The sequence below is a fragment of the Bos javanicus genome, chromosome 7, assembly GCF_032452875.1.
Source record: "Bos javanicus breed banteng chromosome 7, ARS-OSU_banteng_1.0, whole genome shotgun sequence".
In the NCBI taxonomy this organism is placed as follows: Eukaryota; Metazoa; Chordata; class Mammalia; order Artiodactyla; family Bovidae; genus Bos; species Bos javanicus.
Genome location: NC_083874.1, coordinates 48,740,534 through 48,759,137, shown reverse-complemented (window position 1 = coordinate 48,759,137; position 18,604 = coordinate 48,740,534). Strand labels below are relative to the sequence as shown.

At 41.8% G+C, this 18,604-nt stretch overlaps 2 protein-coding genes across 3 annotated transcripts in view; both read left to right on the top strand.

Moving 5' to 3' along the window:
• Positions 1-18,604, top strand: part of KLHL3 (kelch like family member 3) — a 280,088-nt gene that overhangs the window by 111,974 nt on the left and 149,510 nt on the right. The gene's annotated exons all lie outside the window — the stretch shown is intronic.
• On the top strand, positions 13,833-16,639 carry HNRNPA0 (heterogeneous nuclear ribonucleoprotein A0). The gene has a single exon (XM_061423606.1). The coding sequence runs from the start codon at positions 14,151-14,153 to the stop codon at positions 15,066-15,068; it is 918 nt and encodes a 305-aa protein (XP_061279590.1). The 5' UTR covers positions 13,833-14,150; the 3' UTR covers positions 15,069-16,639.

Sequence of the window (18,604 nt, the reverse complement as noted above, 5' to 3'; positions counted from 1 at the left end):
ATTTTCCAGGCAAGAATACGGAGTGGCTTGCCATTCTCTTCTCTAGGTGATCTTCCTGCCCCAGGGATTGAACCCAGGTCTCCTGCATTGCAGATAGGTTAAGGGAAGGGACTACCAGGGAAGTCCTTCATATCTTATTAAATATCTTCTCTGTTGAATTTTCTTCTAACAAGGCCCATATAGGTAATTCCAAATTCCTTCCAGTTTGTCCCTGTTATATAAACATTATCTTTTTTTTTTTTGTCTGCAACATGAAAAAAGGCTGCAGAATGTTATTTTAGGCAGAGGGAGTCACATATGCAAAGGCCTGGAGCTCAGAGAACATGACTTTTATGAGAATTGCAAGCAGTTCAGCACATCTGGAGAGTATGAAATTGATGATGGGGCAGCTGCCAAAAGAGAAGACATCTAACACCCTCAGATGATTGATGGTAACATTCACTGACGTAGGAGATGTACTCACTTCTATGACCCTAAAACTGACAACCAAGAGCAAAGTGTCAAGGAGGATGCTCCCCAACTGGTACAGATAACCATTTGTCTAAAAACTGCACAAGGATGCTTCTTGTGCTCAGAATTCAGTCACAAATTGCCCTAGACTTGTGCCTGCAGGAGGCCCTCCTCAGAAACATGAAGAGGGATGGAAAATGCAGCCTCTGTCGTATCAAATCTGCTTTCAAATAATGTGTTAATAAGAAAAAGGATACCTTACAATAGACATATGTTATAGGATGATTCATTGAAATATCAGTTTGCTTTTTATTCTGTTTTCCTGCCCTATTCCAAAAATATTTTTCTACTTTCTTTTTTGAGCTTTTGTTCAGCAGGACCAATGCAGAAGTTGAAACCCCTTTTGTTTTTTAAAGCCTACAGGAACCTACTGTGTAGCACAGGGAACTCTGCAACCTAGATGGGAGGGGAATTTGAGAAAGAATGGATACATATATGCGTGTGGCTGAATCACTTTGTTGTACACCTGAGGCTAGCACAGTATTGTTAATCAACCATACTCCAATATAAGATAAAAAGTTAAATTTAAATAAAAATCTCATCCTTTAGTTCTGCCTTAAAAGAAAGAAGACAGTCAAGTTTTGATGTTTAGTCTCAAACTTAGTGATACTATGATTCATGCATTCTTATTGTTTATTTGTTGGAATAAAGAGATAAAATTTTTTTTAAAAAGAAGAAAAAAAGAAAGCCTGAACTTATTAAAGGGCTTTTGCCAGGTATTCCCAGAGGAGAGGAGAGACAGGCAAGAGCCTCAGAGTGAGAGTCTACTATGGAGACCCCAAAGAGAGATTTATTTGGGGAAGGAGGGCTCCATGGAGTGGCAGGGTCCAGCATCCAGTCCCTCTGTGCTGCTCTTTTGTAACCCCCTGGGGATGCAACCTCTTCTCAGCATAGACAGGCTTTGTGATATAGTGGGAAGCTGAACCTTTGGGATTGGGATTGCTAGTTTTGCTTAAAAAAAAAAAAAAAAAAAAGAGTCCCGGCTCAAGCTGAGAGGCGAGTTTCAGGAAACAACAGTCACCTTCCTGCAAGGGACCCTGTAGTCTTGGGTAAAGAGCCTGTCAGCAGGGACCAATCTGGACCAAAGATCAGAGGACTGTCCCTAAGTAGTGTACTGTGTATAACCTGAAGTCTTTGTCCTAGGAATAGCACTTGACCCTAGTATTGATTGAGGTTAAATTTCTATCAACTTGAGGAGTGGTGGCTTAAAATGAGATTTGATAAAAGAAAAGGACTATGATACTTCTATCTCCTAGACTATGAAGTAACTTTAATACTCACTGTACACATTTATAGCTTGCAAGATCTAGGGGAGATACTTACACATGAAAAGAATTCTTTCCCCCAGAAATATTCTGTTTAAGTCTTTCATTGTACCTTTTCTGCAAAACAGCTATTTCAGTTTGATATGTGCCTCCAGAAATTAACGCTAGATGGACTCAGGATGCCTCAACAAGCGTAGTTTTCTATTATTTTTTTCTGCCCCAGAAGCTGAAGTGGTAGGAAGGAAGGAAACAGCTAGCCCCACATTTGATAGATGCAGGTCCCTTTCTGTTCTCTACATTTCCCCAGTACTCCTGCGACTGACTTGGGCCAGAGAGCAGCAATGGGGTGAAGACTGGTTTAATTCCAGTTTTATTATAGCTTTATCTTTCAGATGCAAATTGTCATTCAAATACCCAAACTTAATATTTCTTTTAATTTGAGCCAGGTGAAATTGAGCTCTGAATTGAGCCTACTTCATTAGACTTTGGATAAATGATGACTAAAAGGATAGAATGACAATCCAACTCCTTCATTAATGATGTTTTTATTTTCCAAAGAAGAAAGCCTATCCAGAAACCATACAAGGAAAAGTGTTACAGTCTTAGCCATATATGAAGAAGTCAGTTGACTGCAGATTAGACTTTGTAACTTTGCCACTACCCATCTGTGTGGCCCTGGGCATGTCATTTTAAGTCTCTGGACCACGTCTGCACATGGAAGTTTTGGAATGGATAACCTAAAATAAATTTCTTCATGCTCTATGCTTCTTGTGATTCTAGAATGTATAGTAAGATTATTTTAAAGTAGAGATACAGGGTTATAAAGGAGCTTTATTGACATAAAATGCTTAGATATAATGGGACTTATTTTTCGTAGAACTTTTGAATGTGCCTGTAAGATCAGTTCAGTGTTTTTACAAAACCATTATTAAAACCTTGTGATGAAATTTAGAAATTGTATTAGTATATATTTTGGCTGTATGCAGTGGATAATCATATCAGAGCTTGGTGAAAAATAAATCCTCCCAAAACCAATGATGGGAATTAGAAAATTATTAGAATTTGAACTGAATTATATACAATTTTAATCCTTGAAAGAAATTCCTTTATTTGATTCCTATGGATGAAAAGTGCTTTCTATGTTATTTCAGAGGCTGGAAAATTGACCATATTTAGAATCCTGGGCAGCAAAGTAAAACAGATTTCAGGTAAATTATGCTGTACAAATAGTCTATCCCAAGAAAATAAATCACTGCTAAATTTACTGAGAGATCTCTTTCAGTGATTATCATATGGAATAGGTTCCTCAGGAAGCATTTGAGTCTTGATTCCATAGATGCTGCTGCTGCTGCTAAGTCACTTCAGTCATATCTGACTCTGCGTGACCCCATAGACGGCAGCCCACCAGGATCCCCCATCCCTGGGATTCTCCAGGCAAGAACACTGGAGTGGGTTGCCATCTCCTTCTCCAATGCATGAAAGTGAAAAGGGAAAGTGAAGTCGCTCAGTCGTGTCCGACTCTTAGCGATGCCATGGACTGACCAGACTCCTCCGTCCATGGGATTTTCCAGGCAAGAGTACTGGAGTGGGGTGCCATTGCCTTCTCCTTCATAGATGCTAATCATTTATATAATGTTGCTTGTATAAATCTTGGCTAATTATTTTATTTTTTTCACTGCTTTTCTAGTTTTATTTGAAAAAAAAAAAGGATGCGTGTAATTTCCTTTCTCTAATATTAATGTATTGAAATTATGATAGCAAATACCATTTAACTAAAAATGTTTAGATCCTGAATGATCCAGAAAGGCTTTATACATAATCTGAACTCACTGACCAACTACAACTGAATACCACTCTTACAGCTTACTGAGTAGACTAAGCTGTTCTTTATTCTCTTTAGTGTATAATTAGAAATTAGGTAGGATCAGATTCCTAAGGACTCAAAATATATATGGTGGTATGAATGTTACTTAATTCACAGGTCTTGAGTATTGAACATTTCACAAATTAAATCTTACTCTGAGTTGCCACTCTTTAGGTTAATGGAAGTTTGATCTCAATGAACACATTTTACTTTTTATATAAGTGAGGAAGAGAAGCTTTATTAAGCAGTTACACACATTTTGAACCATACTGTAGGCTAAAACTAGAAGTTGAAATGGACTTAACAGGTAAGATTTAAAAACTTCATTTTTACATGTCTCATGGAGAGGAAAATATCCAGTATAAATTTTGCTGAAGAAAATGAATATTTAAAAATTGAAGTTCTTATTGCAACTTTAAAAGTAATAGAAATAAAAGTCATAAAATTCAAAACCAAATGATGAATAATTTATGTAATTTTAAAGGAATGCGATTCTGTGACCTTGTTATGGAATTCGTAGGTTAAACAGTAAATCTGGTGTAATCTTACCTAGGCAAGATGTGATAGGAAGCTTTGCAGGAACAGATGAGTTAGGTCTGACTCCCTGAATAATGGACGCTGAGAGCACGTCATTTCTAGGTGGGTACTGCAGTATTTGCTAGGGCTGCCATCACAAAGTGCCACACACTGGGTGGCTTCAACAACAGTTTCATTTTCTCACAACTCTGGAGGCTAGAAGTCCAAGATCAAGGTGCTGTCAGAATTAGTTTTTGGTGAAACCTCTCTTTCTGGCTTGCAGACTGCTGCCTTCTTTGCTCCTAGTGAGGAAGAAAAGCTTTATTAAACTGTTATACACATTTCGAACTATACTATAAGCTAAAACTAGAAGTTGAAATGGAACACAGCCCTGACAGCACATTGATTTTAGCATAGTGAGACATCTGTCTGATTTCCTTACTGTAAGATAATAAATTTGTGTTTTTTAAGGCAATGAGTTTGTGGTAATTTGTTACAGCAGCAACAAGCCAATATACCGTACACTGTCATGTGCTATGTTGTGCTCTGCTTAGTCACTCAGTTGTGCCCGACTCTTTACAACCCCGTGGACTGTAGTCCGCCAGGCTCCTCTGTCCATGGGGATTCTCCAGGCAAGAATACTGGAGTGGGTTGTTATGCCTTCCTCCAGGGGATCTTCCTAACCCAGGGATCAAACCCAGGTCTCCCGCGTTGCAGGGGGATTCTTTACTGTTTGAGCCACCAGGGAAGACCAAGAATACTAGAGTGGGTAGCCTATCCCTTCCCCAGGGAATCTTCCCAACCCAGGAATCAAACTGCGGTCTCCTGCATTGCAGGCAGATTCTTTACCAGTTGAGCTACCAGGAAGCCCACACTGTCAGAGCCTTGATCATTTACTTGTGTGACTCGAAACATAACATGTATGCACATTGTTTCTTGTACTTGAAATGCTATTACCTTCTTGTATGCCTAACTAACTCTTAAACCTACTTCTGAAGTTACCTTCTATTAGGAGAATTTGCTAAACTTTGGGTTTCTGTCCATTTCTATCTCAACACACTATGTTTGCAACATCTGTTGTACTTCTCTGTTATCGTTATTACTGTCATTGATTTCCCCTCTTTTCCAAGATTGTTGACCTCTTGAGAGGCTTGAGACTTTATTTACAGCATCTAGCCCATGAATGAATTAAGTGGAATGATGAATAAATGAAAATAGAATGTCCTAAATGTTTTTAAGTTGGAAGGCTCATATTCTGTGTGTGAATCTGTGGGTATGTTTGTACTTGGGTGTGTGTTCTTTACAAAGAGGGAGTCTGAGAAACATCAATTTGTTAAGTCCTCTGTCTTAGTCTATTTGGGCCAATATAATGAAAATACCATAGACTTGGTGACTTATTCAGTTCAGTTCAGTTCAGTTGCTCAGTCGTGTCTGACTCCCTGCGACCCCATGAATCGTAGCATGCCAGGCCTCCCTGTCCATCACCAACTCCCGGGGTTCACTCAGATCATGTCCATTGAGTCAGTGATGCCATCCAGCCATCTCATCCTCTGTTGTCCCCTTCTCCTCCTGCCCCAATCTCTCCCAGCATCAGAGTCTTTTCCAATGAGTCAACTCTTCTCATGAGGTGGCCAAAGTACTGGAGTTTCAGCTTTAGCATCATTCCTGCCAAAGAAATCCCAGGGCTGATCTCCTTCAGAATGGACTGGTTGGATCTCCTTGCAGTCCAAGGGACTCTCAAGAGTCTTCTCCAACACCACAGTTCAAAAGCATCAATAAACAACCAAAATTTCTCATATTTGTAGAGGCTGAGAAGTCTAAGACCAAGGTGCTGGCAGATTCAGTATCTGGTGAGGGCTCACTTCCCAGTTTATAAATGGCTGTCTTCTTGCTGTGTCCTCACATGATGGAAGGAGAGCTAGAAAGCTCTTTGGGGTCTTTTTATAAGGGCACTAATCCCATACTTTCCAAAGTCCCTGCCTCCACATACCAGCACACTGGGGATTAGGCCTCATCATATGAATTTTGGGGGACACATTCAGTCCATAACATCCTTTAATTCTGCTCATCTTTTCCCAACTTCCCACCCAGATGGTTGGCAATTAAATATGTTATTACTAAAGTTTAGTTTCACATGTAAGGATTCCAAGTTTATTTGGAGTTGCTCATGTGGATCTGGTCCCAAGACAAAGGTGATATATCTTTTTTCAAGATAGTGTTCAGCCTGCACAGTTATCCATGTGTGTATGAGTGTACAGAAGGAGGATAAAGTAGATTCATAGGGCTTACACTCGCTGGGTCACTTTCCTCCGATGGACAAAAACCCAGAAGCTTTTGGTCGTGTATTTTATTTTAAAATTAATTTTAAAAATTAATTGAGATATAATTTAGACACATAACATTTTATTAATTTTAACTGTACAACATAATATTTGCAATATATATATTGCAAAATGATCACCACAGTAATTTTGAGTTAACATCCATCATCACAGTTCCAATTTTTTTCTTGTGATAAGAACTTTTCAGATCTACTCTTTTCAGTTCAGTTCAGTTCAATTCAGTTGCTCAGTCGTGTCCAACTCTTCACGACCCCATGAATCGCAGCACGCCAGGCCTCCCTGTCTATCACCAACTCCCGGAGTTCACTCAGACTCACGTCCGTCCAGTCAGTGATGCCATCCAGCCATCTCATCCTCTGTCGTCCCCTTCTCCTCCTGCCCCCAATCCTTCCCAGCATCAGAGTCTTTTCCAATGAGTCAACTCTTCACATGAGGTGGCCAAAGTACTGGAGTTTCAGCTGCAGCATCATTCCCTCCAAAGAAATCCCAGGGCTGATCTCCTTCAGAATGGACTGGTTGGATCTCCTTGCAGTCCAAGGGACTCTCAAGAGTCTTCTCCAACACCACAGTTCAAAAGCATCAATTCTTTGGCGCTCAGCCTTCTTCACAGTCCAACTCTCACATCCATACATGACCACAGGAAAAACCATAGCCTTGACTAGATGGACCTTTGTTGGCAAAGTAATGTCTCTGCTTTTCAATATGCTATCTAGGTTGGTCATAACTTTCCTTCCAAGGAGTAAGCGTCTACTCTTTTAGCAACTTTCAAATATACTATATAGTATTGTTAACTATAGTCACCGTTGTTGTTGTTCAGTTGCTGACTTGTGTCTCTTTGCAACCCCATAAACGGCAGCATGCCAGGCTTCCCTGTCCTTCACTATCTCCCTAAGTTTGCTCAAACTCATGTCCATTGAGTCAGTGATGCCATCCAACCTCTGTTGCCCCTTCTTGTCTTGCCCTTAATCTTTGCCAGCATCAGGAAAGATGCTAGGAAATAAGTCAGCTCTTTGCATCAGGGAGCCAAAGTATTGGAACTTCAGCTTTAGCACCAGTCCTTCCACTGAATATTCAGAGTTGATTTCCTTTAGGATTGACTGGTTTGATCTCCTTACTGTCCAAGGGACTCTCAAGAGTCTTCTCCAGCATCACAGTTCAAAAGCATCAGTTCTTCAATACTCAGCTTTCTTCATGGTCCAACTGTCACACCCATAAATGACTGCTGGAAAAACCATAGCTTTGACTATATGGATCTTTGTCAGCAAAGTGATGTCTCTGCTTTTTATCACTATCCAGGTTTTTCATAGCTTTTCTGCCAAGGAGCAAGCGTCTTTTAATTTTGTGGCTGCCGTCACCGTCCACATTGATTTTGGAGCCCAAGAAAATGAAATCTGACACTGTTTCCACATTTTCCCCATCTATTTGCCAAGAAGTGAGAGGACTGGATGCCATGATCTTTGTTTTTTGAATGCTGAGTTTTAAGCCAGCTTTTTCACTCTCCTCTTTCACTTTCATCAAGAGGCTCTTAGTTCTTCCTCATTTTCTGCCATTAAAGTGGTATCATCTGTATAGCTGAGGTTGTTGATATTTCTCCCAGAAATCTTGATTTCAGCTTGTGAGTCATCCAGCCCAGCATTTCGTATGATGTACTCTGCATATAAGTTAAATAATCAGGGTGATAATATACAACCTTGATGTACTCCTTTCCCAATTTTGAACCAGTCCATTGTTCCATGTCCAGTTCTAACTGTTGCTTCTTGTCTTGCTTACAGGTTTCTCAGGAGGCAGGTAAGGTGGTCTAGTATTCCACACAAACTGTGGAATATTCTTTCTAAACAAATAAGGAAATAGTAAATAGTTCAGGAAAGAATATTATAAAGCAGTTAAATTGATATTGTATAGGAAAAACAATGACTGATACTTGGGTATGAATCTTATACAATTATGATGATGTATGAAAAGTCACTTTACTTATTTTACCAAATCGAATTAAATTTGACTTTAAACTACACACTCAACAGAATGGCAGTATTGTCAACATGTCATTATTGGGTCTCCTCTCATTGTTTTCCACTCAAAGGCACTTGCTTCTCTTCCCCTTTCCTTCTTGGGCAACATAAGAGCAATACTTTGATAAAATGCTTTTTGTTAAAAAAACAAACAATGAGGACTGACTCCTAAGGCAAAAGAATACATAGATATATTCAATTTGTAGAGATATTAACTATCTTGTTTAGTACCTATGTATTTGCTTCCAGTATAAAGTCTAGGCTTATAGAAGGGATTTATGTTTGTTTCTTCCATATTGAAGGGGATTTCAAAGATGGAGGGGTTGGAAAAAGATAGCTTCCCAAGTCCAAGAGAGTGACCAGACAAAAGGTACAAACTTTCAGTTGTAAGATAAGTCCCGGGGATATCATGCACAGCACAGTGACTATTTACTTCTGCTTCACTGAATATTGGAGTGGGTTGTCATGCCCTCCTCTAGGGGATCTTCCCAACCCAGGGATCAAACCCAGGTCTCATGCATTGCGGGCAGATTCCTTATAAACTGAGCCATCAGGGAAGCCCAAGAATACTGGAGTGGGTAGCCTTTCCCTTCTCCAGCAGATCTTCCCAATCCAGGAATCAAACTGGGGTCTCCTGCATTGAAGGCAGATTCTTTACCAGCTGAGCTACCAGGGAATCCCAATCAGATAGCTATTTGAGGGCAATTAGAAGTTTCCAACTTACACAGATTCTGTTATTTCCTTAGGATAAATTTCCAGAAGCATCACTAATGGTCCAAAAGAATGGTCAAATTTTAAGGCTGTTGAGTCCACTACTCATCACAAACAGCAAAGTGCCATTTTGGAAAGTACCTTGGGTAAATAAAAATGGAGCGTGTATTGGTTTGCTAAGGCTTCCATAACAAAATACCAAAGAATAAGTGGTTTGAACAACAGAAATTAATTTTTCTCCTATTTTTGGAGGCTGGAGGTCCAAGATCAAGGTGCTAGTAGGGTTAAGTTCTTCTGAGATCTTTATTCTTGGCTTGCAGGTGGCCATCCTCTCACTGCCTCTTCACATGGTCATTCTTCTGTGCACATATACCCCTGGTGTCTCTTCCTCTTATAAGGACACTAACCATACTGGATTAGGGCTCTATCCTAAGGGCCTATTTTAAGATAATCACCTCTTTAAATACTTTATCTTTGATTATAGTTACATTCAGAAGTACTGAAGGCTGGTGCTTCACATTATGAATTTAGAGGTAAGAGAGGGTGGGGACACAGTTCAGGCCATGACAGAACTCAACTGCAAAAATTAACTCTGAGATATAATGGCATGCTGTAGTCCATGGGGTTGCAAAGAGTTGAACATGACTGAGCAACTGAACAACAACAAATAATAAAAAGTTGACTTAAAAAAGAAATAGAGTTGCTGCTTTCTGAAAATATAACTGTTCATAGTTTCCCCTATCTTTCTCAGTTCATTCTTTTTCCTTTTCTCTAGTTCTCTTTTTCTATTCAGTTCAGTTCAGTCACTCAGTTGTGTCCGACTCTTTGTGACCCCATGAATCGAAGCAGGCCAGGCCTCCCTGTCTGTCACCAACTCTCGGAGTTTACCCAAACTCATGTCCATCGAGTTGGTGATGCCATCCAGCCATCTCATCCTCTGTTGTCCCCTTTTCCTCCTGCCCCCAATCCTTCCCGCATCAGGGTCTTTTCCAATGAGTCAACTCTTCACATGAGGTGGCCAAAGTACTGGAGTTTCAGCTTCAGCATCAGTCCTTCCAATGAACACCCAGGACTGATCTTTAGGATGGACTGGTTGGATCTTCTTGCAGTCCAAGGGACTCTCAAGAGTCTTCTCCAACACCACAGTTCAAAAGCATCAATTCTTTGGCGCTTAGCTTTCTTCACAGTCCAACTCTCACATCCATACATGACCACTGGAAAAACCATAGCCTTGACTAGACGGACCTTTGTTGACAAAGTAATGTCTCTGCTTTTGAATATGCTATCTAGGTTAGTCATAACTTTCCAAGGAGTAAGTGTCTTAATTTCATGGCTGCAGTCACCATCTGTAGTGATTTTGGAGCCCCCCAAAAGAAAGTCTGACACTGTTTCCACTGTTTCCCCATCTATTTCCCATGAAGGGATGGGACCAGATGCCATGATCTTAGTTTTCTGAATGTTGAGCTTTAAGCCAACTTTTTCACTCTCCTCTTTCACTTTCACTGAGAGGCTTTTTAGTTCCTCTTCACTTTCTGCCATAATTAGGTGCAGTAAAATATACCCTTTTTACTGTTCAGTTCTTTTGAGTTGTTTAAACATCATATTCAATTAGATCTTGTTATCACACTTGCCGGAGGGATGGAAAGCAAAGGTTGTCTAAATTTCAGTTGCATTTTTAAACATTTGTTTTGGAAGGCTGAGATACTTGTAAGCAAGGAAAAGCCAAGAAACATACTCAGGAAATGATCTAAAAGGTAAAGTAGGAAAAAAATTGTTTTTCCACCTGAATGATCTCAGAGGTAGCAAAATGACAGCATCATTTAAGTGTTTATATAACACTCTTTATTCACTGTCCCTACTTTTACCAATCTAATCTTGAAAAGAGTCTTCTATCCCAGTTATCTTGGACTTATCCTGACTTTCTAAATGTCTCTCAAACATGCTTTGTTGTTTCCCATCATCCCTACCCTCTTTCTGTTGTTGTTTAGTCGCTAAGTTGTGTCCCACTCTTTGTGACCCCATGGACTGTAGCCTGCCAGGCTCCTCTGATCATGGGAGTTCCCAGGCAAGAATATTGGAATAGGTTGCCATTTCCTTCTCCAGGGTATCTTCCCGACCCAGGGATTGAACCTGCCCCTCCTGCATTGGCAGGTGGATTCTTTACTACTCAGCCAACAGGGAAGTCTGCCCTCCTTCTATAGGTAAGGCTTATACTAGACATATGCTTCTATGAAGCTTTTCTAGTCAATAGTAATTACATCAGTAACAGATCCTCAATAAGGCTGTGTGGATGATTATTTTAAAACAATACAGGAAAAAAAATGTTACTTTAGAATTTACAGTTTAGATGACAAAATAAGTTACCATCTTATTCTGTTTCAGAAATTCATCTTTTACTGTTTAACATTTATTTGAGTGACTCTAAAATAAACTTCTTCAGGTCTGATCTTTCATGAGAGCTATAATCTTGGGCATCCCAGAACACAGTGCCCCGAGACCCCAGTTTCACCTTAAACATTAACAGCTATATTCACCATCACCCATACTTCCTCTAAAATAGTTTCTTTTCCTAGATTTTTGTAGTTCTATCATGTGGCAGTTTTAGGCTTCCAGATATCAAACACTGGAATGCTTTTATTTTCCTCATTATTTATCATCAGTCGGTTAGCAAATCCTGACATATCTGAATTGTGTTTTGTAATAAGGTAATACTTTGCTATTATCCTTCTCTGAATTTTTTCAATGGCATTTATTGCTATCTAACATGCTATATACCATTCTTATTGTTTGCTTCTCCCCACAAGAATGTCCGTTCCATGAGGGCAGACATTTTTGTCTGTTGCTTACTGCCCTGTTCCCAACCCTTGGTATAGTAGTTATTGGATAAATTGAGAAAGTGAGCACTTACTATGTGCCAGGCACTGTGCTCTGCATTTACATGCAGAATCTCATTTAATTTTTGCCACATTGGGTAGGTGTTTTATGTTCTAATTTTAGATAATAAAACCTATAATTTTAAAAAGGTTAGGTGACCTGTCCAAAGTCACACAACTCGATGGTTACACGGTTTGTAGGTAATAGAGACATAGTTTCTCCCCAAACCCTGAAGCCTGTCTATATGCCTTTGAATTAGTATTTATACTCCTTAATCTAAATTTCAAGACATTCCATAATACCAAGACCTCAGCCTAACTTAGTTTTTCTCTATCAAAAACCTCCTGATCCAATCAAACGGGTCCACTTTCTGTTCCTGGGAGCTTATAAATTTTCTCCAGATTTTGTTCAGGTAAACTCTCTATAGAAATCTTATCTAGCCTTTGACTCTGTGATTCGGTGCAAGTTCTACCTCTTTAATCATTTCTGAATACATTCCATTCCAGGATACAGTGAGGAATTTCTAATTTGCTACATGATTTTGGGGCTCTCCATCACATGCCATACACATGTGGCAAAAGTTTCAGTAGATGGAAGCCATTATAAGTTTCTTGTATTCCCACCTGGGTCAATATGGCAGTTATCAAGGGTGTGCGATACTTACATACAGTACAGTGTTCATGTGTTTAATTGGCTCCCAGTCCGATTGAAAACGCCTTAAAAAACCTAACATTTTAGTTGGGAAGGAAGCTCGTACAGATAACAGGGCCTATGAAAAGATGTGTACAGCGGGGGAGTATGAAAACATCCGCTGAGAGGAGCCTCGTAAGAGGGTTCCACTGACAGCACTGGGGTAGCGGGGGTCTCGCGCCAAGCCTAGGTCGGAAAGTCTGAAGCGCTTTCGGCGCGCTGCTGTCCTTCCACATGGCCTCGGGCTCGCTTTCGCGCAGGGCCACGTGCCAATGTTTGTCTAATCGCGCCTCTGGCCCACTACAAACGGTTAATAACCGCCTTGCCCGACCAGGCCCCTACCCTCCATCTTTGTGCGGACGGGAGGGGCGAGGACGCCAGGTGTAGTGGCCCAGCCGAAAGGCGGCGGGTAAATCCAAGACCCTAACCCCAACAGTCAAGTTTTCAAAAAACCCGCGCGTGACGCCCCAGGCCGCATCCGTTGGGAACGGCCCCCAGCGCGTCCCCGCTCACTACCACCCCCGGCGCCCCGCCCCGCCCCGCCCCCGCGGCAAGCCCAGGGCGGGAGGCGGCGTTTGGGTAGCAAGAAAACTCTGCACACGGGGGGCGCCGAGGCCAGCGCGCACTGGGGAGCGCGCCCGTCCAGCAGCTGCCGAAAACGGAAGTGGATGCAGGCGGATGGCTGTGATTGGCTGAACTGACATGTCTCTCAAGGGGCTGGCGCGAACGCCACTGCGGAGCTGGGCGAGGGGATACGGCTAGGGGAGGGGGAAAAATCACTGGGAACAGCCGCGGGGGATGGGGGCAAATGAATCGCAGAGGTTCGCGAAGGGCAGAGAGAGTCCCTAGTGAGGGCGCAGTGGAGATCCTGGGAGTGAAAGCAGAGCGGTAAAGGCTGCAACAGGAGCAGCGCAGGCCGAAGGCTTGAATAGACCGCGGAGGGCGGGGAGTCCGTGACCGAGAGCGGCGCTGCAGCGCGGTAGGCGGGACTAATGAGGTCGAGGCGAGGATTGGTGGACTGCCCTGCGCTGCCGTACGCGGCGGTGACGCACGCCTCGGGGAGGGTGCGCGCGCGTTCAGCGGCCTCTTTGTGTGGTGCACAGATACGGGAGCGGAGGTGGCGGTAGCGGCGGCTTTGGTTGCCTTCCAGTTTCCTCGGCTCGTCCTCTAGCCGGCACCTCTCCCCTTCCCTCCCCCTTCCTCTCTTCCTTTTTCCCTTCCCTTTCCCTTCTTCCCTTTTCCGCCGCTGACCGGCGGGGGCGGCTCCAGCGACGGCTGGGCCCAAGTTGTGAAGAAACCTTAGCCAACCATCACGGCGACGGCGAAACCTCGGAGCTCCCAGGGCGGGGGCAAGGCCCGGGCGGTGGAGATGGAGAATTCCCAACTGTGTAAGCTGTTCATCGGCGGCCTCAACGTGCAGACGAGTGAGTCCGGCCTGCGCGGCCACTTTGAGGCCTTTGGGACCCTGACAGACTGCGTAGTGGTGGTGAACCCCCAGACCAAGCGCTCCCGTTGCTTTGGCTTCGTGACCTACTCCAATGTGGAGGAGGCCGATGCCGCCATGGCCGCCTCGCCTCATGCGGTGGACGGCAACACGGTGGAGCTGAAGCGGGCGGTGTCCCGGGAGGATTCGGCGCGGCCCGGTGCTCACGCCAAGGTGAAGAAGCTCTTTGTCGGGGGCCTTAAGGGAGACGTGGCCGAGGGCGACCTGATCGAGCACTTCTCGCAGTTTGGCACCGTGGAAAAGGCCGAGATTATTGCCGACAAGCAGTCCGGCAAGAAGCGTGGCTTCGGCTTCGTGTATTTTCAGAATCACGACGCGGCAGACAAGGCCGCGGTGGTCAAGTTCCATCCGATCCAGGGCCATCGCGTGGAGGTGAAGAAGGCTGTCCCCAAGGAGGATATCCACTCCGGTGGGGGTGGAGGCGGCTCTCGGTCCTCCCGCGGCGGCCGCGGCGGCCGGGGTCGGGGCGGTGGTCGTGACCAGAACGGCCTGTCTAAGGGCGGCGGCGGCGGTTATAACAGCTACGGTGGTTACGGCGGTGGCGGCGGAGGCTACAACGCCTACGGAGGCGGCGGCGGCGGCGGTTCGTCCTACGGTGGAAGCGACTACGGTAACGGTTTCGGCGGTTTCGGCAGCTACAGCCAGCACCAGTCGTCCTATGGGCCCATGAAGAGCGGCGGCGGCGGCGGCGGAGGAGGCAGCAGCTGGGGAGGTCGCAGCAACAGTGGACCTTACAGAGGTGGCTATGGCGGTGGGGGTGGGTATGGAGGCAGCTCCTTCTAAAAATGTCTTTTTAATGCTTGGGAGTGGCTATAGGGGTAGCTCTTCGCAACCACCCACCTAGGGTCAACTCCTAAGTCCTTTTCACTCCCACCGCTTTCCCCATTTTGCCCTTGGGGGAGCCACTTCTAAGGCTGCTTACCCTTGGGGGTGTTGCCCTATATGCCTGCCACCTCTCTCGTCTCTCCCTCTGAAGATGGACTTGGCTCCACATACACATTTTTGTGTTACAGTCATTGATGGACTCTATTTTTTTATTATTACTTGGACTTTGGTCGTTTTTATACTAGCAAAATGTCTTGTTTTAATTTGTGTTTTTTTGGGGGAGGGGGAGGGAGTGAACTTGCTGATTCTGTAGCAAAACCTGGGCGGGGGTTGGGGGGTTTAGTTTACTTTGTTGTAAGGACTTGATATCTGGCTACAGCGTTTTCTATAAAATCTCCTTGGATCCCATGCCCGAAATTTGGAAGCATATGTACAAAAATCATTTTTACGTTTTATTTTTAATAAATCATTGTGTTTGACCGTACATGTCTAACATTTTTTTCTAGGGTCCATTCCGTACCGTTTTAAGGGTAATTTTTCTTGTTAATTCTTAATGTGTATTTAGAGAAACTTTTAAAAGGTCCTGTGAGGTTTTTTTTTTTCTTCTTGCTGTTACCCAGGTAGTGATGTGTTGAATTTTATCCCTTACAGGTAAAACATTTGAAGTGGTGGATGTGGCTTTTTAAAATCTTTAAAGTTTTTCCTACATCCATCTCTTGTACTAAGTGATTTGCTTATCATCTTGACATGGGTGGTCACTTCTATGAGAATTTGCTTCAAAATATGTACTGTGTAGTTCTAAAGAAATAGTTTGTGTTAAGCATGTGTTTTCATTCATATAAACTGTTTTAAAAAATTCAGATGGCCTAATTTCATCCCTCTTACTGGTTTGTCTGTAATGAATGGTTACAAATAAGGGTTATATTTTACCCTCAAACTTTAAGTGCATTTTGTATTTTCAGAGCAGGTTTAAATGTTTTTTTTTTCCCCTATAGCTGAACTGTTGTCCTCCTGGAAATCCTTCCCCTTACTTTTGTGGCACCATCTACTGGCAGAATGTCAGTATATCTGCAAAACAGTTGGTTTAAAAACTTGTTCAGGACAGTTGCATCAGATTTTAGAAGTTTTGCCATCAAAAATCTGTGCAGACTTTGGTTATACATTTACTTGTAACTAAGATGGGCTTTACAGGAATGTAGTTAATGGTCCATATCACGACTGCCCTTTCTACATGAGGTTTGAAACTGTAAAACTGCTATGCATAGCTTGGGCAGTGGCCCCAAATTGCTATGATAACTAATGAACCAGCTTCGTGTACTGGTATCTTAGGTGCAAGTTGTAAAGCAAAATATCTGTGTATTCTGCTTGGTTAACAAATGTATATTTGTAGCCCTTTCATGCAATAGAATTCAAGTTGTTGTTTATAAAAAGCAAAACAAAACAATGGTATAGGAGAAAATTGCCTTCCTGGATAGACATATAGAATAGCAACGTTTATGGATATCACAAATAAAGAATTCAATTCTTTACATGATTGAGTGAGAGTATGTATAACCTGGTGGGTGGGTTCAGAATACCTTTTAATCTAGTACCTACATTTGATTTACTGATACGGTAAAATATTTGACTGGAATTTTGCTTAGTGAAAGTGAAGTCGCTCAGTCGTGTCCGACTCTTTGCGACTCCATGGACTGTAGCCTACCAGGCTCCTCCTTCCATGGGATTTTCCAGGCAAGAGTACTGGAGTGGGTTGCCATTTCCTTAGTCACTTTGACAAAGGGTAGCTGATACTTGGTACTTTTAGTACCTCTACAACAAATGGGATAGATATGTTTGCATATGGAATAAATTAACAAGATAGTCAAGTTTTGCGTTACAAATGGTTTTACAATTTGTTTAAATTTCTGTTTTCACTCTTATTGAAATACATCATACTGCGTTTCTTCACGTGGTAATTTGGTCTAGCTTTTGCAGAGAGTAGGGCTCTAAGATACAGAAAATGATATCTTAAGTTTTTTATTATAATTATTGTGTTTCTGTTTTACTCAGTTTTAGGAGGAAGATCTGTTTCTTCTGGTTCAACTGGAATAGTCACCTTCTGGAGGGTTTTCAGAATTTAATAAGGTTATTGTCATTTTGTATTTCCCATGTAGTGATGTGTGAAAAGTTATGTAAAAGGATTTCCTAATAAGAAAAATGGCTTAGTGTTAATGGTATATCATCGCTTTGTTGTCATGTGTCTACCTTTACAAATATCTTATCTGGATTGGTATTCAGTGAAGGCAGAAATAGAGGTCTTTAGTCTTTCCAGATGTGGCATGTAGGACTTGTTTGTTATGGTTTCACTTTTTTCACCTGTAAGATTTACCTGAACATTACTACTTCAAATATAATCAAGACTTCATGGGAGGAAGTAGTACAGAACCTGGTCAGCATTGAATATAATTTTTGTGCAATGCTTGAATCTAATTTTGAAAGATTAGCAAAATAAATTTTTTTTGTGTTCCTGTTGTGAAGAACTTCTGCATTTACAGTGTTGTAGTAAAATTCAGTGGTAATCATTAGTTGGAAGAGGTTTGAAAGATTGATAGTAATTTCAAGTCTTAAAAAGCTTCCAAACGGTTGACATTCATAGTGGTAACAAATCAGAATGATACACTGATTGCTTCGGTCTGTAGCTTAGTGATTTAGAACAGATTTAATATTTAAATCTTCATAATGAATTTTTGTTTTCAAGTTAGGTTAAAGCATTGAGGATACTTAAGAATTTGCTATTTCTGTTACCTCAGGAATAGAAATGGTAGTGTCAGTTGTTTGATTTGTAGCTTTGTTTATCTTAAGTGTGCTTAATACTCTCAAATTTGAGAATTTGCATTTTAAACTGAATTACCTATGTTTTTGCTGATTAAAAGTGGGCATTTGGATGTTGAGTCAATTTAAGCAAAACTGCATGTAGGTAATGTAAGGATTATTCCCCAAAAGACAGTATTTGCACTTAGAAGAGGGTAAGTCTCTTTCTTCTATTTTAACCAACTTACTGCATCAGTGTTAAGATTTTGGTTACTGGGAATATAATTTCTCTTCCCTGTTTTAGAAGGCTTTTTTTTTTTAATTAAGTGGAGCAACAAAGATTGCCTCTAAACCAGGGTAAGATAATGAATGCGTTTTCCTTAGTGTCTTGTTGCAGGTTGCTTTGCTGTACCTTTGTCTAATGTTTTCTATTAAAAGTGAATGTTGTAAAAACTTCTTTCCAATAAAAATTCCCTTTCTACCTGTTATTTTAAAAATTATAACATTGCATGTTTGGTCAAATGTTGCCAAGTATCATTTGGCAATGTTACTAGGAAATAGAAAAGAGAACTTGTACTGAATGTTGAGACTGGTGTATTTTTAAAAATGAGAATTAAACGTTTAAATAAATGCTTAGAAACTAAACAAAGAATGGTAAAAACCCTAAAGAGGAAATCCTCTTCTCAAGGACAATCCTTGTTAAT

Bases quoted from the DNA above. Each gene is read 5' to 3' on its own strand.
- HNRNPA0 (XM_061423606.1), top strand. From the start codon at position 14,151: ATGGAGAATTCCCAACTGTGTAAGCTGTTCATCGGCGGCCTCAACGTG.